This window comes from Meriones unguiculatus, chromosome 6 (genome assembly GCF_030254825.1).
Source record: "Meriones unguiculatus strain TT.TT164.6M chromosome 6, Bangor_MerUng_6.1, whole genome shotgun sequence".
In the NCBI taxonomy this organism is placed as follows: Eukaryota; Metazoa; Chordata; class Mammalia; order Rodentia; family Muridae; genus Meriones; species Meriones unguiculatus.
The window spans coordinates 68,415,403-68,439,653 of record NC_083354.1 but is presented as its reverse complement, the minus strand read 5'-3'; the positions used below and the strand labels follow the sequence as shown (position 1 = coordinate 68,439,653).

General features: G+C 46.5%; 1 protein-coding gene across 1 annotated transcript; it reads left to right on the top strand.

Annotated features, from left to right (window-relative positions):
• The first annotated feature begins 249 nt into the window (after positions 1-249).
• On the top strand, positions 250-13,649 carry F2rl1 (F2R like trypsin receptor 1). Its single transcript, XM_021641431.2, has 2 exons — positions 250-466; positions 10,845-13,649. The coding sequence occupies exons 1-2, from the start codon at positions 385-387 to the stop codon at positions 11,945-11,947; spliced, it is 1,185 nt and encodes a 394-aa protein (XP_021497106.1). The 5' UTR covers positions 250-384; the 3' UTR covers positions 11,948-13,649.
• The last annotated feature ends 10,602 nt before the right edge of the window (positions 13,650-24,251 follow it).

Below are 24,251 nucleotides of genomic sequence, written 5' to 3'. Positions count from 1 at the left end.
TTTGGACATCGCCCAGGCTCTAAGAACCCTGGGTCCTAACCTTCCTGTCATTTGCATTCCGATGTAGCCACCTCACTGGTCCAGCCACACCCGCAGGCGACACCAGCAGCCTAGTGGACTCTGGCCAGCACACCGGAGCTACGGGCTGGCAGGTGGCCCGGGTGGGACCTGCTTAAAACGCTCGAAGGGGCGTGACCGAGGCGTGGCCTCCTTGGGGCGTGGCCTTCCGCAGGTGCGTCCCGGGACTCGGGTTTCACTGAAACGGGTCCCGCCCTAGGCAAGCTCAGTGAGCCTCCGGTTACGGGTAGGAGACCCGGTGCTCCGAGCGGGGCTCGGAGTTTCGAACCGCTGGTGGCGGATTCTCCGCCCGCCCCACGTCCGGGGATGCGAAGTCTCAGCCTGGCGTGGCTGCTGGGAGGCGTCATCCTTTTGGCGGCCTCGGTCTCTTGCAACCGGACCTACCAAGGTGAAAACCTTGCACAGGGAGGGCTGGAGCGGCGGAGGGACGCGCGGGGTTGGTGGGGGAAGCGGGGCAGGTGCGCACTCTCCGTGCACCCCTAGACTCTCAGTCTCGGTGGCTTTGTTGAGGGTCTCTGAAGACCGGGGCCAGTCGGCTGGGACACCCGGGGAGTGCCCTAAAGACGTGCTAGAGACAATCCGGGTCGGGTACTCCAATTTCTATCAGCGGCGTGGTTCGGGGAGGCGAGGAAGGAGCGCCCGCGCTTTGCGGGTGCGCGGAGGACTCAGCCTTTCCTCCCTCGGGTCGTTTCTTTGCAAACACCGAGTCATGAAGAGCTTTTCGCGGGCCCTGGGACCATCTCCGGCCTGGTCCTGCCGGACCCCTGGATTATAGCGAGTTGATGGCCGGGTGGGGCAAGTGGAGCCTGAGCCCCGGGGAGTTCCCCGCTTGAGTTTTGCGCTCCCACCCACCCACTGAGGCCTTTTTCGGCTTCCCTAGGAGTCGCAGTTCCTGGCTGGAACTCAGGCTGTTTGGGTATTACGTGGTGGTAGAGGGGGTCTTTCAGGATCCCCAGATTCGATCAGATGACGGTCAGGTCTACAGGTTCCGAGACCTTCGCGCCGCCCGGGGCGCACCCTGGCAGCCACCCAAGCCCGGCGCCGAGGCTGCCAAGCCCGAGGAACAGAACTGCAAGAGAGCGGTTCGGGGAGGTGCTTCGCCGGCAGCCTGTGCAGGGCCACGGGTTTGGGCGGTGAGCTCGAACCGGTGCTTCTGGAAGCCAGGCAGGCCCTTGCAGGCTGGAGGGCGGCCTGGGGGGTGTTTTCTGCCCGCGATAACGCCGCTGTGATGCAAAACAGGGCCTGGCGTTTGCGCTGCCCGGCTGACCTTGCTGGTGTCTCAAAGGCCGCTTCTCACTATAACCTCTCGTGAAGAAGTGGAAGAGCTTTTGTACCCTCTTCGTTTGCCTGCGATTTAAGAAGTTCAGGGACAAAGGTGTGTGCAAACATAAAAAATGGTTGGAAGTGATTCCCTCTATGATTCACACAATATAGGAAGAATACCCTGATTATTTCGCTCCTTCTGTTTATAATGAGGACGTTGGGAGGGAGAGTTTCCTTCCGTATATTGTGAATTTGATTTAGCAATTAAAAAAAAAATGAGGTTACTTGTTAACCCGAGCTACTTAGGATCTCACCTTGGTTTTTCTCTCTGCATACTTCAGCGCCACAGCCGGTAATTTTCCTAAAGAGTCAGCCTAGGAACGGAGACTTTAGATACCGGGAGTTTCTCCCCCAACTGAAATTCAGTTAGTTTGGTTAGGATGCGGGACTCTTGAAAGCGTGTTTCCTGCGTGTTAAAGGACGTCTTAGCCGTGTGGCCTGGTCTTTCTGTGTGCTCCTTGTTGAAGAGCAGATCGGGCTTGGTTTTCTCCTCCTCCGAAAGATTGCTTCCCGGAAAGGATCCCAACCTAAGATAACTCACTTTTGCAGGCGGGGTGGAGTGGGGGCGGGGAGGGGCGTGGCACTGACTTGTGAATGTGGCATTTAAATTAGCTCTCCCTCACAATCACTACTATCTCCGCCTCCGCCTCCCTCCCCCGCCTCCATCCACACATTTATTTGCGTTTTGATTTCTCATCTTGCTGGGCATCTAACTCAGGGATAGGCTAGTGCTGGACCGTTGCTATTTTCCTAGTGACCCGTGCCTGAGACATTCCCGGGACACAGTCTATCCCGAGAACAGCTCTATCCTTTCCATTCCTTTCTTTCCTCCCTTCCTTCCTTTTTTGGGGTGATACTCCTTCTTTTCTTTGAAATAGTCTCACTGCGTATACCTAGTTGACCCGGAATTCTCTATGTTGACCACACTGGCCTTGAACTTGCAACAGTTCTCCTGTCTCTGTCCCCTGAGTGATGCGATTACAGAAATGTACCACCATGCCCAGACAACATTTTTTAAAATTTAATTTAAAAAATTATGTGCATTGATGTTTTTGCTTGCAGTCCTGTCTGTGCGAGGGTGCGGGATCCCTTGGAACTGGAGTCACAGGCAGTTGTGAGCTGCCATGTGGTGTTGGACCTCTGGAAGAGCAGCCAGCGCTCTTAACTGCTGAGCCAGCTCTCCAGCGCTCTCCAGCATTGTTTTTAATTATAGAAGTAATACGTGGTCACTGTAAAGGAAAAACAGAAAGAGGAGAAATTTAACGAACTCATCCTAACCATTGGTACTGAAAATAACCAGTACTAACATTTCTTGATTTATATCTTTCCCGTGCTTTTGTATACAAGAAATACATAAAATACACATTCCCAAATATAGAAAGCTGTGTATGAGATTGGGATTTTATTATGAAAAGCTCAATAACACATTTTAACTGCTTTAAAATATGGGTGTGTGTATATATACACACACTCACACACCTTATATATTAGGTACTAACCCTAGGGCCTCCTGTGTATTAACCAAGCACTTTGCCACTGAGCTAGAGCCTCAGTCCTAATTTTACATCTCATTTTGAGGCAAGAGGCAAAGTTTCCTTGAATGTACCGGATAACTCAGGCAGGCCTTGAACCTTGGATTTTACCTCCTCATCCTGAATCGCTATGATTATAGACGAGCACCATCGAGCCTACTTCAGCCTTTTAAAGTGGTGTTTGGTCAACACAGGACATTTCCAAAGTCTGTGGTATAAAAGAACCATGTAATGAATGTGGAGGTAGGACCTAGATTGGTGCTTGGTCCCCTTTGCTTTCCTTTTGTTACTAATTAACCTTGATCGCTCATGCCTCATGCCATTTGGATTTGACTTTCTTATGGTTTTATTATATGGACAAATGTTGAGGAAAATATTCTAGAAAAGAAAAAAAAACAGCTTACAAAGTTTGCTAAAAGTGTATACCTAGGGAGGGACACTCTGCAACTGAAACCTTTTCCTTTTCAGCCTGTGCTCTCAGGAGTTGGTAGTGAAAGAACTGTGGGGTGGGGAGGGGCTCAGGAAGGGACCAAAACTCTGGCCCCAAGTCCAGTACCAACTGAAGTCCTTTACACAACAGAGGGACCACCCTGCAGCAACTGTCATATGAGATTCGTTTGTGTTTCGATAATAAGTCTATTTACAGTCAGAAGACACACCTCTGCCCATATTTCATAGGGGAGTTACAGCTCTTATAAACTACAGAACCAGTCCCTTATTAATACCAAGATGATCCTTTTTGTCGTACCAAGGTCAACACTGGTTCAGCACATGTGCTCCACAGCAATGAGTCAGATTCCTGCAGGTAAATCCCGGGTCATAAGATAAGTAGATTTTAACTTCTGATGCATTTGTCAAATTACATTCAAAAGGATTGTATCAGCTTGCACTCTGTGTGGCTGAAAACCTAAGACAGAAGGTTTGCTGTCCACGACCACTCTACTTCAAGGAGACAGACATTTTTAATAGCTTGGTGAGAGTATCCTAGATTTAAGATTTTTAAAGTAGATGTACATTAGAATCTTATGTGCAGATGGGAACATATTGTTTTATTGGTTTCTTGTTTTCAGTTGACAGTATGTTTTCTGTAGGGAGGTGAGTGTCTACTCTTAGGGCTAGGGATATCATGAGTTAGGAACAAGGCTGATAGACAGGCCTGTTTCCTGTTTGGCAGTCATGGGGGCTGGGTGTTGCCTTGAGCGCTGGTGGATATATGTTTTTGTATGCTTGGCAGGAAGTGTTTATTGTAGCCCTCAGAGACAGGTACTATGTATGTGCCCGTTTTTGTATGCTTGGCAGGAAGTGTTTATTGTAGCCCTCAGAGACAGGTACTATGTATGTGCCCGTACTTCATCGTCACCCACAGTCTCTGCTCAGTTCTGAAATACAGTGCCTGCTTTACAGCTAGATTCTGGGGTACCAGAAGTCTGGTATACAAGATGGGACAGACAGCGCCCGAGCATCAGGGACCTTTCAGCAGTGTTGCAGAATGGGTTAATGTGAGCTGCGGTTACCCTTTTGTTTTGTTTTGTTTGTCTGTTTGTTTTGGTTTTGGTTTGATACAGAACTCCTCATGATCTGCCTCGAACTCTCAAGTGCCATGTTTAAAGGAGAGACTCCCACTTCTATTGTGTGTGTGTGGTGTGGCTGGGGGCAGCCTGGAAATCAAGCCTTGTGCATGCTGGGGACACTTCACCACCGAGACTCATTCCCAGCCCTTAGGGTGGTCCCCTAGGTTGGGTTTTGGGGGTAATCTAAGGGTGATGCCTTCTCTTCCTCCTTTTTCTTCCTCTTCTATTTTTTCTTTAAAGTTGTACTTACTTTTAACACAAACCATACCTCTTCTGTTAATGTTGTTCCTTGTTTTTTCTCTCTCTTTAGCATTCTTATTTAATGTGGTTTTTGGTACCTGTAAAAGGAACTTTTATTCGCCTGTTTCAATTGTTGTCTCAGAGGCTTACTGCCTCTGTCTGCTAACCTAGACCTAGTTCTGGAAGCTTCTAGTCTCCATACAATCTAACCTAGACCTAGAAAGTTTTCAGCCTCTGAGCCTTATTGCTTAATGAGCTCACACTTTCTTGTTCTTACTGAGCTCATAACTGGATGGTTCAACTGAGCTATTCTGGCTCAAACTCCTCTCCCAGCTGACTTATTAATCTGGCTTTTCTCTCAGCCTCTGAGTTGCTCTTCTTTGGCCTCAAACTAACTCCAGCACTCTGTTCTAATCTTCTGGCTCCTTATTCTCTGGCTCACTCTGTCTTCACTTGTGTCTAGTTTTTTCTCTTATTCAATGGCTCTCAATAAAGCTCTCCCAGTAGAACTGCCTCCTCTCTTTCTCATTCTCTGTGTTGCTTGCTTCTTAAGTAGCTTCCCTTTCCTCTCTCTTCTTATGAGAGTTGGTTGTATCCTGTTCTGTCAACTCTCTGATTCGCCACAATTTCTGCCACTCAATTAAACATCACTTTCAAACACAGGTGCTTCTTTCTACAAACTAAGTTTACCTTCATTGTTTAGGATCAAATGCTTGTACCACCATGCCAGGACCTAAGCTTTTCTTTACCTGAAACTTGCTCTATATCAGGCTGGCCTTGACTTCAGATCTGCTTGCCTCTGTCTCCTGGATTAAAAGCATGCTTATATTCCAGGCAGATCACACAGACCTAGAAGGTCTTTGGATGTGATCTCTTGCCAGAACAACTATGCTATGAATTAAAATTCCTCTACAGGTACCTACCACAATGCCAGTGATTATTAATCCTTTGTTAGATACATTTCATTTCTGCCCTTAGCACTTCCAAGTTCATCTCTGTGTTACTATTAATAGCTTTTTTTAGGGTTTCTAAAAACACTTTTCATAATATACATTAGCTCATTTAAAAAGAGTTCAGTGGCCTTTGGCATACTTAGCGAATTGGGAGCTTCCTTGTGGTCAGTTTCAGCACATTTGATTACCCACAAGAAAGACCTTTGCCATTGCATGACAGTTTTCACGCACCCGGCCCTGGCCACTGATTGTCTTGCCTATTCTAGATTTGTAATATGTATGGATTCACACAATGTGTGGGCCGCTGTGATTGGCTTCTTTTATTTAATGTATTGTTTTTCAAGGCTCACCCGTGTTATAGTATGCATCAACGTCCCATGTCCTTCCTTCCTTTTTGTTGAACACAAATTATGGACATTTGCCCCCCTATCATGCCCAGCATTTTGGTCGCTTTGTTTATTTGTTTGAGTCTCATGTGGCTCATGATGGCCTTGAACTCATACTCAAATTGGCCACGTGACGCTGAGCACTGACAGTGAAGGGTGACTTGTGGAGTGTTCTGATTAGTGGGCGCTCGCCATACCCAGCTTTGTTTTTTTGTTTTTAAGATTTATTATATAAACAGTATTCTGTGGCATGCCAGAGGAAGGCACCAGATCTCACAGGTGCTTATGAGCCACCATGTGGTTGCTGGGAATTGAACTCGGGACCTCTGAGAGAGCAGCCAGCAGAAGCACTCATGACCACTACCGTCTCTCCGGTCCCACCCGGGTTTACGGAGTGCCAGTGCTCAGACTCGGGGCTTCTGCTAGGAGTGCTCCAGGCATGCCCTGTGCCAGCCCCAGCCTGTTTGGTTTTTGAGATAAGCCCTAGCTCTGCTGCTTCATGGTGCTATCAAATTCCTAGGCTCAAGCAGCTCCCACACCTCAGCTCGCCAAATGGCGAGACAACGAACATACGTTGCTGTGTCTGGCTTCAGCACTTCATGTGCCTGTTCATTGCTAAATACCATTGCATTGTGTGGACAGTCCTCATTTGTTTGTCTGTTCTTCTGTCGACGGGCATTTGGGCTGTTTCCATTTAGGGTTGTTATGAATAATGTTGCTTTGAGTGTCCACGTGCAAGTCTTTGTGGGGACACGTTTTCCTTTTTCTTGGGTATTGTCCCGGTTGATCTTCATTGTCACCTTGACTGGATTAGAATCATCACAGAAACACACCTCTGGGTGCATCTGCTGTTTTCAGAACAGTTTTGTTTGCTTTTGTCCTGCTTTGTTTTGAGACAGGGTTTCACTGTGTAGCCCTGCTGTCCTGGACACCAGGCTGGCCTCAAACTCAGAGACTCCCTGTGTCTGATGACTCCCTGTGTCTCCCAGGAGCTAGAATCAAAGGCGCATGCCTAGCCAGAACAGAGGAGAGAATACCTGTGGTGAATGTGGACAGCACAATTCATTCCATAGGCTGGAGTCCCGGGCTGGACAAAACAGAAAGCCAGCTGAGCGCCAGCAGCCATGTCTTCTCCTCTCCTGTAGACAAGGTGTGACTGCCTGATCACATTCCTGCTGTGAGCCACAATAAACACTTCTTTCTTAGGTAAGAGCAGTCAGTACTAGCAGCAGGGAAACTCAGGCTGGTGAGGGTGCTGCAGAGCTGGCCATCTGCAGCCTGGAAGAGGGCCCTCACCAGAACCTCACCCTGTTGGGACTTCCATCACTGATTGCTGACCACCACACCTGGGAGGAATATGTATGTTCACCATAAACCACTCACTCTTTAGTTACACTTCCCTGTCACCAGGAAGTGTGTGTGTGTGTGTGTGTGTGTGTGCGCGCGCGCCGTGTGCATACTGTATATGGGAGAATATGGGAGATTGGGAGATCAGCAGGCAACTGATGAGACTTATTTCTCTCAACCATGTGCGTCCTGAGGTTGGGAGTCAGGTTGGCCGGCCTGGTGCTAAGTGCCTTTATTCACCGAGACATCTTGCTGCCCCTAGCTGCTCTTTTTTTTTTAATCTCATTGTTGATCTGCCCATGTGTACTCTGATTATGATGAGGTCAGAGTCCATTCCAGCAGGGTTTCTTCAGTATCAAATCATCTCTTGTTGTGACCCCAGTAGCTATAAACAGGTAATATATAGGCCTAGAGTCCTTCCTTTGTAGAGAACATTATGTAACTTTTTCTGGAAACAGAAGAAAATTGCTTTTCCTTGCGAGAAGTCTAAAATCTCAGCCACTGCCCACAGAAGTTCCGGGGCCCTGAATCACTGTTGTGCTTTGAATGAGAACGTCCCCCATAGGCTCAGATGTTTGAATGCCCATCCCCCAGTCAGTGGAGCTGCTTGAGGAGGAGGAGGTATGGAGCTGCTGGGGAAGCGTGTCTCTTGGGGCAGGCTTTGAGATTAAAAGTCTCCACCTCTTCAGTTTTCCTCTCTGCTTCCTGCTTGTGTCTGAACACGTGAGCTCTGACCTTCCCGTTCCGTGGCCGTCCTTGCAGCTGGCGGCCATGGCTCCCACCATGTTGCACTCCTATCCCTCTGGAACTGTAGACCCAAACACACTTTTCCTTCTGGAAATTGCCTTGGTCATAGTGTCTTATCATAGCAACAGAAAAGCAACCAATACACTTGTTGGGCCATTTCCGGCCTGGGTGCCTTTGTGGACGAGGGGATGAGTGGACCAGAAGACTGGACCACCACTCCCAGGGTCAGCTGTGCTACGCCACCCTCTCGGCAGCTGTGGAGGACTTACAAGATCCTTTCATAGCTCTAAGTGGCTTGCAGAACATGTTGGTGTTAATATAGGTGAATATGCAAATTATTGAAGGGGGAGTTAATTTTAAAGAAGGCAACTTTTAACATGGTAAATTAAAATGAGGACACAGCAGCAATACCTGTCTTATGAGGTCTGTTGTGAAGGTCATGCAGGTGTCATGCCCACAGTGCTGACAGCAACATCCGACTGACAGAGAGCCAGTGCCAATCTGTACGATGGCAGCTATGTTCCCGTAATTCTGTGTGGTTCTACGTGCGGCCTTTGGCATTCACAGTTCCAGTCCAATGTAAAAGAGTAAAGGACTCATGGCCGTAGATGCCCTTGGCTCTGTATCCCCACTACAGCCAGCTTTGTTTTAATTTTTAAAAAGTGCTCTTTTTGGAAAGTTATAGAAGAAATTGAAGCGATAGAAACATGTTTATGTTAAGTGCATTTGCTTTCCTAAGGCCACCATGATGAGCAGTGGTACAAAACAACAAATATTCGCTCTCATGGTTCAGAACTGGAGAGGTCTAGAATGAAAATGGTGGGGAGAGGCTCTGTGACGTCGTCTCCCAGTTCTGGGTGGGTGCTGTCGTTTTTGGCGTTCCTCGGGCTTGTTCATCACGTTATGCCAGTCCTTGCTTCCATGGGACCTTGCTTTCTCTGGTGTTCTCTCCTTTTCTCTCCTGAGCTTCGCTTTGTCTTCTCCAAAGAACATTGTCAGTGGATGGAGGGGCTGACTGGATAATATTACTAGGATGATGGTCAGAAAACTGTTTATTAGGGCTGCAAAGATCCTTGCCTCCTGGGGAATAGGACACGAGCTTCCTTCTTTTGGGCAGAAGGGCACCTTCATTTTTCTGCAGTGAGTGGGAAATGAACCTGATCTCTGTAGGCCCCAGCACTCCTCCCGCCCCCATCTCTCCTCTTAACTGATGGTCCTGCCTGGAGAAACCTTCAGAAGCCTGAGTCTGGAGCTGGAAGCAGGTCAGCTGATGGCTGGGCAGGCAGAGAACTAGGGAAAGTCGGGGCAGGTGTACTGACTTCCTTGGTTCACGAACATTTTACAGGTGTTTCTGCGGGGTAGAGGCCTCCGGCTCATTGTTAAAGTTAAATTCTTTAGTGTCCTCGCTTCCTCCTTCATACCCATGAGTGCACACAGGTTGGGGCAGGATGAAGACTAGGCATGCCAGTTATTGGGTGATGGGTTTTGGTCTGTTTCACTTTGCTTTTAATGGAATTTCACTATGTCACAAATTCCTTAAGCTGAAACAATCCATTCTCTTTAGCAAAACGGTCATTCACTTTCCAAATAGCCGAGACTGCAGGCATGTTCTACCACACCCAAGTTTATTTGTGGTTTCCAATATTTAAGTCATAGTATGGGGGAAGCACCTCAGATTAAAGCTTGCTCTTACACGCTGCTTGAAGGTCAGAGCACCCATGTGTCATCAGTACCGTGATACTGAAAGCCTTGATGCCGAAAGGCTGGCCTGCCAACTGGCTCTGTGGGAGGTGTTTATGAAGCCAGCATAGAGGTGGGAGGTACTTACCCATTAGAGTTGCGTGTTTCTTGTGGGTGGACAAGGAGATGGCCCCTGGTCCTGGACTCTCCCTAGGCTGGGCTCTGGTACAGGGCATGGCTGATGGCCAGGCTGTATCTTGGCCTATAGCCAGAGTAGGATAGATGGACACTAGAAAATGAGAACAGAGGCAGCTGATGGTAAGGCGGGGCTTACTCACTGGAAACTCTGGAAGAGTTACCACACAATTCTAGACTGATTATCTATCTATCTATCTATCTATCTATCTATCTATCTATCCATCCATCCATTTATTTATTTATTTATTTTTACTAGTGGACCCATCAAAGACTGCTGATGGGTGTGTGATTAAATGACAGAATTAATGAGTGTAGCTATTTAAAAAATAATAAATTGAAATCCTGTCAGTCAAAAGATTCCTAGAAGTCTGGGAGCTGGAGAGATGGCTCAGCAGTTAAGAGCACTGGCTGATCTTCCAAAGGTCCAGGGTTCAATTCCCAATACCCACATGGTAGCTCACACCTGTCTGTAACTCCAAGATCTGACACCATCATAGAGACATACATGCAGACAAAACACCAATGCACATAGAAGTCAGGCTTCCTATGACAATCCCAAACTCCCATCCCTGGGGCTGACAATAGCTCAGTGGTAGCACACTTGCCAAGCATGCACAGAATTAGACTTCGGCTGCCAGCAGCCTCCTCTGCCCTTTACTCAGAGAGCGTATTCCCCTTGATCCTCTCAGAGCATCTGTCTGTATTCCTCTGAAATTTTTCATTTAAGCATGTCGGCTCTCTTGTGACCATTTATCTCAGTCATGATCCTGCTGTACCTTCTTTGTACAGGACCCAGCAGTAAAGGAAGAAGTCTTATTGGTAGATTGGACACCCCTCCTCCAGTCTCTGCGAAAGGGGTTACAGTGGAACGAGGCTTTTCCATTGATGAATTTTCTACGTCTGTCCTGACTGGGAAGCTTACCACCGTCTTCCTTCCAGTCATCTACACTATCGTATTTGTGATCGGTTTGCCCAGTAATGGCATGGCCCTCTGGGTCTTCCTTTTCCGGACGAAGAAGAAGCACCCTGCTGTGATCTACATGGCCAATCTGGCCTTGGCAGACCTCCTGTCTGTCATCTGGTTCCCCCTGAAGATCGCCTACCATCTCCATGGCAACAACTGGATCTATGGGGATGCACTTTGCAAGGTGCTTATTGGCTTTTTCTATGGCAACATGTACTGCTCCATCCTCTTCATGACCTGCCTCAGCGTGCAGAGGTACTGGGTGATCGTGAACCCCATGGGACACCCCAGAAAGAAGGCAAACATCGCCATTGGTGTCTCCCTGGCAATCTGGCTCCTGATTTTTCTGGTCACCATCCCTTTGTACGTCATGAAGCAGACGATCTACATCCCAGCCCTGAACATCACCACCTGTCATGACGTGCTGCCTGAAGAGGTGTTGGTGGGGGACATGTTCAATTACTTCCTCTCCCTGGCCATCGGAGTCTTTGTGTTCCCGGCCTTACTCACTGCATCTGCCTACGTGCTCATGATCAGAACACTCCGTTCTTCGGCCATGGATGAACACTCGGAGAAGAAAAGGTGGCGGGCTATCAGACTCATCGTCACCGTGCTGGCCATGTACTTCATCTGCTTCACTCCCAGCAACCTTCTGCTTGTGGTGCATTATTTCCTGATTAAAACCCAGAGCCAGAGCCATGTCTACGCCCTCTATCTTGTCACCCTCTGCCTGTCGACCCTCAACAGCTGCATCGACCCCTTTGTCTATTACTTTGTTTCACAGGATTTCAGGGATCACGCCAAAAACGCACTCCTCTGTCGAAGTGTCCGCACTGTGAATCGCATGCAAGTATCCCTCACCTCCAAGTTCTCCAGGAAATCCAGCTCTTACTCTTCAAGCTCAACTAGTGTTAAAACCTCCTACTGAACCTTACCTGAGGCTCTCAAGCCTGTGTAATGGTGTGTGTGTGTGTGTGTGTCTGTGTGTGTGTGTTGGGGATGCAACGACATGCATGGGGCTGTCATTTCCTAACCAAGCTGATATCTCAGGCACGGATCACAAGCATGCAGCTCTCCCAGGATTGCTAGAAGCCTCTGTGTTTGCATGAGAAAAGTCCTCTATTCTAATTACAATGGACCTCAGTGGCAGAATTCTGCTCCTCTACCCTGCTGTCCCGGAAACTGGACTGAGAGAAACATGTTTCATGGAAGTGATGAGAAGACAGAAATCCAGTGACTTGCAAGAAAAGTACGCCTGATGAGAAGGCTTAAGTTCCTAGCTGAAAAGATTTCTTCTATGTCTGTGGTCCATCGCAGCTTTGTCAGGACTGGAGGCCCTTGGAGAGCCTCAGTCCTGTTGATTGACGTTACAGACTTAGAAGAAGAGGGGACTGTAAATGAAGTTCCTAGCCAGAATTATAAGCAGTTAACAGTGGGCTTGCACTGGACAAGAGAATCCAAATGACCATTTCATCAGAACTATTGGGGACCTTGTTCAATGCAAAGGTCCCTTAGCTTCAGTGATGGGGACGCTGCTCTACAAACCTCAGTGTTGTCTGCATATGCAGAACTGTGGAGCCGAACTCTGCTTCTGCTTGTCAGCGCACCGCAGCAATGTTGGAAAAGAAAAACCAACCACAATGTGTGGGGCCTCTTTATAGTCATCTTATAGTGAAATTTACCTGCTAGTTTATTAGGATTTCCTTTGCTACACTTTGTAGTTTTGTCTGTTAGCCAAGAAAATAAAATGAGGATTTTCTTTTTTTTCTGGTTTTTTGAGACAGGGTTTCTCTGTGTAGCCCTTGGCTGTCCTGGACTTGCTTTGTAGACCAGGCTGGCCTCGAAATCACGGAGATACCCCTGCCTCTGCCTCCCTGAGTGCTGGGATTAAAGGCATGTGCCACCACGCTCTGCAGAAAATAAGAATCTTAAACATGTAAATAGAAAGTTTTATATAGCTTTTTTTTTTTTTAACTTAAGTCAGTGTGGGTAATGGAGTATTTTGCCAACTGCAAATACCATGTAGTGTTTTTTTAAAGTTACTTTTTAACTGTATCATGGAAACTTAAGACATTTTTATGGTAATGCACTATTATAGTGTCAATTCCCCTCCCCCTCAATCATTTTTCCTCCCTTTGTACCCTCCCCTGCCCTCCTGCCCTTGCTATTTACCTTTCTCCCACCAAACAGTCCCCTGTCTGCTTTCAAGGACCATTTAGTTGTCTATAAAAACCACTGCTGGAATATCTATTATCAGTTTCGTTTATCTGTTACTGACTGTGGGATTAACATCTCATCTGTCTGGGAAAACACAAAACGGGCTGCAGCCATTGCGGAGGTACAGGCTCCAGACGCACTTTACACATTGCCTGTATTTGTGGCTTTAAAAAAATTGTGTTGTACGACTGATTCATAAATAATACACGAACTTTTTAAAAAACAAACACAGCTTCTTTCGGGCTGTGTGTTTCTCTGTTTGGGGGCGACGAAGGGAACCCCACCATTCTTCCTACGGTGGCGCTCACCTTTTCTTTCTGTTTCACGCAACACCAGGGATTTCAAAGCTGGCCTTGTGAATTCACTCTATTTTTTATCATTATTTTTAAAATAAACATAAAATGTAGATCATGTTTCTCTGCAGTCACTGGCTTTCATTAATCAATCTGTTTACATTTTCCCGTGTGTTTGTACCCCTTGGTATCTGTCTTGAAAGGCTATAGACCCTTTAATGGTCCAGATACATCACAGTGTGCATAGCCATGTCCCTTGGACTGTGTGGAAGGATGCCCTTGGCTTATGCCATTTCATGGTATTATTTTCTTCCTCTTGGCTATTTCCGCCTTATCTCCTTGTTCATCTGTGTGTACACCATTGGCCTTCACGTCACTTTTATTGAGACAGGGTTTCACTGTACAGCCCTGGAATTCGCTATGTACATCAGGCTGGCCCCTTAAACTTGTGGAGATCTGCTTGTCTCTGCCTCCCGAGTGCTGGGACTGAATGTATGCACCACCACACCGGGCTCTTTTGAAGGCTGTATTTCTGGGAATAAAATGGTCAGCTTAGAAGTTGTATGTCTGGAGAGATGGCTCACCAGTTAAGAGCATTTGTTTCTTTCCCAGAGGGCCTTGGCTCAGTTCCAAGCACCCACATGGTGGGTCACAAACCATCCTTAACTCTAGCTCTAGGGCACTTGATGGCCCCTTCTGACCTCTGAAGGCAGTCAGCATTCATGCGGTGCACATACACACATGTAGGCAAAACATACACATTAAAATAAATCTTACAAGAAAAGGTTGCATATCTGTTTTGGGGATGGGGTGGGCTAGGTGTCCATTTCAAATTTTGATTTTCTTTTTTTTTTTTTTTTTTTTGCCAAATTGCTCCAGTATCTAAATACTCTATGAAAAGAGTATGCCTGTATCTGTTTCCCAGAGCCCTTGTCCCCATTTTATATGCCACCAATCTTTTGAAATTTTTGCCAATCAGATTTGGTGAATACCTCTATATTTGTACTAAAGAAGCTTCACTACGTAGCAGATGAAATATGGGCCTGAAAGCTGGGCATGGTGGCGCACACCTTTAACCCCAGCTCTCAGGGAGGCAGAGGCTGGTGGATTGATGTGAGCCTGCTTTACAGAGCAAGTCCGGGGACAGCCAAGGCTACACAGAGAAACCCTGTCCCAAAGAAACAAAAAAAAAAAAGGAAAGAAAAGAAAGAAAAACGGGCGTGAGCTGTGCCGAAGCTTGACTCTGTCCCTCAGCTCTCTGAAAACGTTACTTGTGAGGGTAATTGTGTCTTTTGCATAAGGCCATGAGCATGAGCTACTGGGCACATTTCTGCATTCCCAAGTGGTGTGTAGCAGAATGACACTAGTCTCTCCCCCCCCCATTCCCAAGGTTTTGCCTTCTATACATCAGTTAGCCAAAGTTAAACTGGTCCTTGGCCCGTTTTGAAGTGTGCAGGTTCTGAGTGGAGGGGTGAGTGGGGTGCTGCTGTGGTGAGTCTTCTGTCCAGGCTCCTCAGGCTAGTTGCCACTCTCCTGCTGTGTCTCAGCTATCAGATCCGTGTGGACTACCAGGGTGGCTGACTTCTTGGACCCAAAGAGAGTACCTGGTGAGGAGACACGAAGACATGGAGAGAAGTGCTGAGGCCACATTCACAGAAGTCCGGTCATGAGACTGTGACTCCTCCAGATTTAGTTATTGCTACTCTTTCTGTGTTTTACAAATTGAACCTTATTATAGCTAGGTGTGCCTGGGAACATGCGTATCCAGGTTTCAGGGAATCCTCGGTTGTTTGCTGCAGAGTCTTGGACTTTATCCCCTAAGGGTAAGGGGCTTGTGAGATTGGATCTATGTTACATAGGATAAAAAAGCCCAGGGAGGCTCCACAGGCCATCTATAAACTTGTCCAATGGTAAAAAGCCTTTTTGGTATTTGCCATTTATCAGTCACTTTTAATAATATATACTGATGGGTTAAAAATCAACCTGCTGGCCAGAGTACGACAGTACGCGCCTCTAATCCCATCACTCAGCACGCACAGGCAGGCAGAACGCTTGAGTTCAAGGCCAGCCTGGGCTACACAGCAAATTTCGGGCCAGCTAGAGCTACATAGTAAGAACCTTTCTCAAATATAAACAAAGGCTGGAGAGATGGTTTAGTGGCTAGGAGCGTTGCTCCTTTTACAAAGGACCTGGGTTCAAATCCCAGCACACACATGGCAGCTCAAAACTGTAACTCTTAGTTCCAGGGATCTGACACTTTCTGGTCTCTATGGGTACCAGGCACCCATATTACCACATGCAGACACAGCACCAATATATGTAAAGTAAAAATAAAATCATACAAACATAACAGTTACTTTCCTTGGTTTGTCCCCCAGTCTTTGGACATCTGTTAAAATGGCAAAGAGATTTTGATCACTGCTGACTAAAAGGGCTTGGGCTGACCTTTATACTATTGAAAGAAAAAAAAAAAAGAGGCAAATACAAGAAATAATTTGAGAAGAGAAAGAGTCAAAAGATTAGTTTTACTTCACTTTTTTTTTTTTTTTTTTTTTTTTTTGATGCCTGGAACTCACTTTGTGGACCAGGCTCAAACTCAGAGAGATCATCTAGCTCTCCCAAGTACAAGGATCACCACTGCTAGGCAGTTTTGCTTCTTTTGCCATTGAGGGGTGGTTTGGAAGCTTCTGGTCTTGATCTAGACCCTTGGTTGGAGATAGAAGGAGCCCAGCCCTGAGCAGAGGCACCTTGGAGGCGGACATCTTTGCTTTTGTGCGCAGGACTGCCCCATCTGACTTGTCCACAGGACCGGAGTGTTAACTGAGAAAGGATGTTTTGCCCTGCCTGAGTCATTTACTGAGAAGGCCCCCTTAGTTTGAAAGCAAGTGTGAACTTGTCTTGCTGTTCAGGCCAAAGTACAAAGCTGACTTCACTGAAGTGATTTTCCTGTGCGTTTCCTTGTTTTGTTTTAGTTATTTGTAGTAAGAGTTTCAGAATTGTAATTAATTTCCTGGCTATCAAGATTTCATGAGCCCCTGGGGTTATAATCTCATCTGTGTGCATACTTCAATGATTACAACTTTATTTCTGAAACCTTAACCCTTTGAGGCTCTGGGAAGAACTGAATACATTAGAATCAAGGGCAGTCACCATTGGAGTTTTGCTGGAGAGCTTGTCTGTGATTTGAAAGTGACGCTCTAGCGCCATCTGAGTGGAAGACAGGTGTCCAGGCCTCCCTTGAGCCCCAGGTCAGGAATCAAGACTGTCCACATTACTCAAACTTTGAGACTTCACAAAGATGCCTGCTACATGTTTCTGTATAAAGTGGGACCATAGGGTGCACACCAAAGAAACGCTTTTCTTAAAGAAGAGTGGAGGTTCCGAGGTTTGGGTGTGAGCTGCTCTTGTCTTTTCCTAGTGGAGAATATGGAGATTTCCAGGTCTGCGTGTCTCTCTGTATGTGTGTGTGTTTCACTGGAGAGAGTTTGGCTCTGTCCAGAGTTGTGGGACACTTTCTGCACAGACATAGCCTGCAGGCTCCCTCTGGAACTCTGGGCTGACCACCATTTCACCACAGCAGTGTGAGTGGGTCACTTGTCCCACAAACATCACAGCATCGTCACATTATTAACTGCAAATGAGCATCCGCCCAGTCAATGAGGTTGGTGTTCTCAGCGAATAAATGAATACCAAAAAGAAGGCCCAGAGAAATAGCTCTAGGCTTAAAATCGCAAAGTGCCGATTGCTTTTGGAGAGGATGAGGTTTTGGTTCCCAGTACCAACACTGGTGACTCAAAACCACTGGCAAGTCCAGTTCCTGGAGACTACCGCCCTCTTCTGCACTTGCACACACACACAGTGCACATCAAACTCATAAACTCAGACACAAACATGCACATAATGAAAAAAAAAGAAATTCAGCTTGCTAGAATTTAAGCTTCTCAAAAGCCTTTAAAACATGCAACTCCAAAGTTGAGTTTTGAGAATGGTAAATCAAAAAACAAAACAAAGCAAAACCAAAAAAAACAAACCAAACCAAAACACTGCTGGGCGTGGTGGTGCACGCTTGTAATCCCAGCACTCTGGAGGCAGAGGCAATTCTACAAAACTCTAGGAAAGCCAGGGCTACACAGAGAAAGCCTGTCTCAAACCACCACCAACAAAAGGACAAACGAGCAAAACCCAGAAAAGACAGGTGGGGGTTGGAGAGACAGCAAGAGCACCCCTGCTTCTGCAGAGGACCTAGGTCAGGCTCCCAGCACCTACATCAGGTGGCTCACAGCTGCATAGAACTCCAGTCCCAAGTGATCCAGTGTTCTCTTCTGGCCTCTGTGGGTGCTGCACAAATATGATACACACTTAGACAAGCAGGCACACACATACATACACACAAAACCAAAACAAGACAAAAAACAGCCCTCCCCAACCCAAAAGTCGAAACAACAACAGAAACACAGGTAGGTAGAGACGCCATGTGGGTAATTCTTCTCAACTTCTCATGGCTTGCCTATTTGTTCAGCTTTGGTTTTGGTCATATTATTTTTTCTTCTGAAACAGGGTCCCCATGTAGTCCTGACTTGCCTAGAAGTCTTTATGTAGACCAGGCTGGACACAGATTCACAACGATCCTCCTGCTTTTGCCTCCCAAGTGCTGGGATTAAACTACTTACAGTTTACCTTTTTTGTTTTATTTTATTTTTCTCTTTGAGATAGGGTCTTACACTAACTCGGGCTGATCTGAATGTCACTACACAGCCCATCAGTCTTGAACTCGTGGCACCCTCCTGTGTCAGCCTCCTATGCTCTGGGACCACAGAGTTTGGTCCACTATGTCTGGTTCTTGCTTCTACCCTGTCTTCATCAGTGTCCTGCTGCTGTGAGGAAGCGCCATGACCACAGCGACTCTTATAAAAGAAAGAGGGTAAGTGGAAGCTGGCTATGTTCATCGTCAGGTCATTGTCATCATGGCAGAGGTGATGGTGCCAAGCGTGGCGGTGGAGCAGCACTGAGAGTGACGCTCTGAGCCTCACAGAGGAGAGAGACACTGGGCCTGGCGTGGGTTTTTGAAACCTTAAAGCCCATTCCCAGGCACACACTCTCTCCAATTAGGTTACTTGTACTCCAACTAGGCCATACGTCCTAATCCATCTCAAATAGTGCCATGACCCGGTGACCAAGTATTCAAACACATGAGCTTATGAGGCCATTCTTTTTTTTATTATTTTATTTTTTATTATTAGTTACATTTTATTAACTCTGTATCCCAGCTGTATCCTGCCCCCTCATTCCCTTCCAACCCCACCCTCCCTCCCTCAGCTCCTCCCTGCCTCTTTCCAAGTCCACTGATTGGGGAGGACCTCTTCCCCTTTCATCTGACCCTGTTTTATCAGGTATCTTCAGGACTGGCTGCAGAGGCCATTCTTATTCAAACTATCGCACACCTTTAAAAAGAGGAAGCTTCAAAATTACAAATCAAAGGGAGGTGGGACCAGGAGGAGATGAGAGAGGGGCTATAGCTGGGATACAAAGTGAATAAATTGTAATAATAATAATCAAATTTAAAAATACACATCAAGTGGTTTATATTTAAAAAAAAAACCAAACAAAACCCTGATAGTATAAAAGTATATACTGAAAACTAAACAGCTCTTCCTAACCACCCGAATCAAAACCCAACTGTCCCCTCTGTATACACTTTGAAATGTTCTGTGCACGGACAGGCATGTGATCATATCCATATTTATATCTGAATTATACCACCTCCTAGTACTATTTATTCATAAATCGCCTCAGAATTTAGTGGCCTAACCAACCCTTTATTAACATGCAGTTTCTGAGCTCATGAAGTCAGGAGCAGTTGACCTTCTTGAGTCTACCGTAGGGTCTGGTGTGATGGCTGCTGAGCTCCTGGACAGTGATGATGTCAGCTGCAGGCATCTCTGAAGCCTGTGGGCACAGTGCCAGTGTGGCTCACTCACAGTGCTGCAAGTGCCGCTGCTGCCCGCGAGTTTCTGTTCCTCCTCTCTACAGGGCTGCTGGAGTGAGCTCACAGCACAAAGGCCGGCTTCCCCTGAAACAGGTGACCCAGAAAAACAGTGGACATCATCACTTCCACCCTACCCTAACTGTTATACAGACTAGCCACAACTCAGCATAGGCAGAGACTTCCAAGGAGCACCAGTAAGCAGAGAAGGTCACTGCCTGATTTGGAGCCTGGCTTCTACACTGTATGAGAGCACATCTCTGACATAATCATCACACTAGCATTTGTAGACTTGCCCCATTATTTTAAATGGCTTTATCTATTATACACACACACACACACACACACACACAAACACACACAAACACACACTGTGATCTACAGAACACTATATAAACAATACCTACATAACTATCTTGAGTGCTTGTTCATCTAATATTCTCCTATGTTTTGTTTTGTTTTATTTTTGTTTTTTCAAGACAGGGTTTCTCTGTGTAGCCCTTGCTGTCGCTTGGAACTTTGCAGCCAAGGCTGGCCTTGAACTGAGAGATGAGCCTGCCTCTGCCTCCTGAGTGCTGGAATCAAAGGTGTGTGCCATCACCACCTGGCTTAGTGTCCCATTCTTTGTGCCAGTCATGTTCTAGGTTCTAAAGGATACTGCAGGGAACAAAATAGAGCAAGAATCTTGTTCTTGTGGAATTTACTTCCTGATTGGAGAGAGAAAGAGACCCTGACATATACCCAGTATCAGTCAACGCTAGGGGTGAATGCTGTGTGTGTTCTGTACTGGGGACTGGTCGTATCTGAGGGTGAAGTTTGAGTACCACATACAGCAGCTCCTTTTTCTCATGGATGTGACCAAATACCCAACCAGAGGCAACACAAGAGGGAAGGGATTGCTTTGGCCTACATTTAAGAAGAGAGAAAGTCTACCACACTAGGAGACATGGTAGCGTGAGCCTGAGGCATTTGGTCACATCAAGTCTACAGTGAGAAAGCAGAGACAGGGCAAAAACTGGGATCTGGGTCAGGGCCACACTGAATAGCGTGCCCACACCAACCACTTCTTCCATTAGTGCTTCGTGCCTTGAAGGTTCTACAACCCACCAAAGAAGCAGGGCCACCTGGAGACCATGCATGCAAACACATCAGCCTGTGGGGAAATTCCAGATCCGAACCACAACATGGTATGAGGGACCGTAAGGCCGTGGGTAGACCCGAAACCAAGGCTTGATAGGAACAAGTAAGGAATGAGAATGTGAGCAGGCAGGCTATAGGGCTTTGCAAGTGCTGGGAGTTGAAGAGTTTTGTACAAGAGTAAGAAGCTTGACTCTCATTCTTGGCGAGACAACGTACAGTTATTTTCTGGTCTTTAAAAGGCCACTGGCTTGGGTGCGGCTTGATGAGGGCAAGTGAGAGGAGAACAGTTCAGAGTGGTCCAAGCAAGAGTTGATGTGGGCTGGAATATGGGTAATGATGAAGACGAAAAGCTACATTTTGGGGATAAGCTAACTGATATTGGGGAGGAAGGTTAGAGAGAGCACTTAAATTTTGTGCTTAAAGATGATGGTGGTGTGAGCAGCTTCAGAAGTTGAAAATCAAGTGTTCTGTTTGACCATGGCTTAGTCTCAAATGCCTTGGTCGTTTTTCTGTTACCATAACAAAATACTTGAGGTAGTGTGTTTTATAAAGAAAAGAGGGTTAGCATACAGGTTTAAATACACAGTGTGTGTATTTAACACACAGTTTTGGAGTCCACAAATCCAAGATCAGCTTGATTGATTCAGCCTCTGGTAAGGGCTATATGGTGGATGGTGTCATAATGGCAGGAAGGTATACAAAAGAGATGGTATACAGAAAAGACTCAGGGCCCAGACTCCCTCTTTTAGCTTGCTCTTGTAGGCACTAACCAGGATCCAAGAGAACTGTATTAAGTCCTTTCTGAAGATGGTACCTTAATAACCTAATTGCTTTTCACTTGGCCTCTCTCTTTCTCTGTTTTTTGAGACAGGGTTCTTCTGTGTAGCCCTGGCTGTCCTGGAACTCACTCTGTAGACCAGGCTGCCTTGAACTCACAGAGATCTGCCTGATTCTGCCTCCCACGTGTGGGGATTAAAGGTATATGCCACTACCACCTGGCTTCTTTTTGGGGGGAGGGGTGTTCCCATCTCTTAAAGGTTCTACTACTTTTCAACACATTGCCACGCTCATGGCTGAACTTCTAGACCCAAACCTCAAAAGGGACGTACTCAACCATGTCTAACCACACACTGAGTTTGAGATGTCTGTAGACATCCAAGCAGAAGAGGCAAGTAAGGCATTTGGAATCATTCCAGAGTTTTTCTTAATTTAGGAAAATATTTATATATTTAACATTTCTATGTGTATGTGTGTTGTCGGCATGTCTTGCTGTGTATTACATGTGTATGGTGCCCACATGGCTGCTGGGAACTGAAGTCGAACAATAGCAGCAAGCGCTCTTAAACACTGAGACATCTTTGCGTGTTCTGCACTCTAGAAATGGAATTTCTGGGTAAATGACATACGTGATTTTGACCATAGTAAATTGCCTCTTTGGGGTGTTGCATAGACCTGCCAATAACGTGTCTATTTTGATATTTTTCGTTTTCATTTAATTTTATGTGTGTGCATGTTTCGTCGGCATGCAGATCTGTGCACCACGTGCAAGCCTGGTCTCTGCAGAGGCAGGAGAGGAGTTATGGATACGGATGGCTGTGAGCCACCATGTTCATGCTAGAAATTGAACCTAGATCCTCAGGAGTGCAGCCAGTGCTCTGGGTTGCAGAGACATCTTTCCAGACCCAAATAGACTCTTGGTATTTACCAAAATGAAATTAACGTTCTAACGCAATGATCATGCAGGAGTGTGAGCAGCTGGGAAGACAGGAAGTTGTTTACTTCTTTTGTTTCATACACATTTACCTGTCACTCCTCCCAGTTAAGGCATGATGGCATCACAATGGCAGAGGATACGGTCAGACAAGACAGAGACTCGTGGGAAATGTGGTCCCATTTTTCTATGTGCTATTGAAATAAAACATAAGGTCTGGGTAGGTTCTTCAAAAGTGCTTCATGTGGCCATCTTGTACCTCTAGAAGGCTCCATTTGTGGAGGGTATGGGGATGTGGCTGAGAGGCTCAGCCCTGGGCCCTGGCCAGCTCACCTTAAGAGCAAGGCTTAATCCTCAACATTAGGCCAAGTCTCTCACCTTGCTCTACCATGTAGCCTGGGGTGAGTGACTTAACCGTGAAAAGTTTAATTAGAGTTTCTGTGTAGCATTAAGCAGACTAATTAGCTAATCCTGGGAAAGCAGTTTTAGCCCAGCTTGGAGCTCTTTCAGAAGACACCTGGGACCCTGGAGGGGACTTTGTCTACTTTCTGCTGTTGCGGGGACCCACCAGAGAAGATTGCGCAGACATGGATTCAAGCCAATAGATATTCTTTATTAGCTGGCTGGTGACCACACTGGGCACTGGGGAATCCCAGGGAAGCACTGTGCCTTTTTCAGGGTGAGCTTTTTAAGTACAAAAATTACATTCTGGGTTGACATACTTCAGTTAACAAGAACAGTTGACCAGAAGCAGAACTACAGAAACCAAAAAGCAAGATTAGTCCATTTACAGACTTCCCCAGAACTATGAACTCTGGTGGATTTAGGTCTTTGTTTTCATTGTCTACGTGCTGAGTTTTGTGGCCTGAACGGCACTTCCATCATGGCCTCAGTTGTGCTAAGACCTGGGGGCCTGCTAAGGTCTGGGGCCTGTCACATTCCCTACTAGTCTCAGAGAATGAGTCAAATCATGGACTCATCCTGTTTTACTTTAAGATGCAAGGGCTCACTGTTAATCAAATCAGAATGAGAATTAAAGGGCCAGCCAGTTCTGGTAACAGAGTGCTTTAGCAGGGGTACCAAGAGAACAGAGACTGTACCGATTATTTCTTCCACCATAGCAAGATTTTTCTCTAATTACTCCTCATCAATCAGCCTAGAAACGACAGGGTTCTCTCAAAGCCAAACATGGCTTCCTTTATCTCACAGAAGTCTAAGACTCTCCAATCCTGATTCTCTTCAGAAGCTGAAAGTTAAGCCCTCTCTGTGCTGACCAGACCCTCTGCTTAGTTGGGACAGCCGCAGAAGAGGCGTGTCTAGTCAAACCGTTACCACATGCGCATCTCAGAGGCCCAACGGGGCTGTTGTCCGGCTGAGTTCACCCATACGGCAGAATAGCATAAAGGTGAAGAGTGCCGAGGTGAAGGGTTTGTATCTGAGGTGTTTCAGCCCCTTACAAGTCCTCCGATATTACTTTGGGCTGCCTACAGCCACAGTGAGCTCTGTCCGTCAGTGGGCTGGCGGCCTGCTCGGTGCCTCCTGTCCCTGTGCAGTGCAGGGGCAGAAGTTTAAGCATAACCAGAAATCCTGCTTGATTTCTGTCTGGAAATGATTTACTCTATCCTCAGGGTTCCTTCCTGTGGCATAGGGTCTTTTGATTCCAGTCTTTCCTGCTTCCCAAAGGCCAGAATCTTTTAAAGGAAATTTTCAGGAAGGCTCAGTGTTACAACCCCAGTTTTTTTTTTTTTTCCCCAGTGGAAATTTCTGGCAATTAGGGGGCCCAGCTTCAGGGTGTGCATAAAGTTGTAAACTCTGTATTCCTATCTCAAAATATAAATTCCCATATCTTTTCTTTCCCCATACAAGTAGACCCTTAAAGTGGGCATCA

What these genes read in the sequence shown, in the direction of transcription:
- F2rl1 (XM_021641431.2), top strand. Translation starts at nt 385, where the DNA reads ATGCGAAGTCTCAGCCTGGCGTGGCTGCTGGGAGGCGTCATCCTTTTG. An exon ending in TTGCAACCGGACCTACCAAG is followed by an intron (nt 467 to 10,844) that starts GTGAAAACCTTG and finishes TTCTTTGTACAG; the next exon opens with GACCCAGCAGTAAAGGAAGA.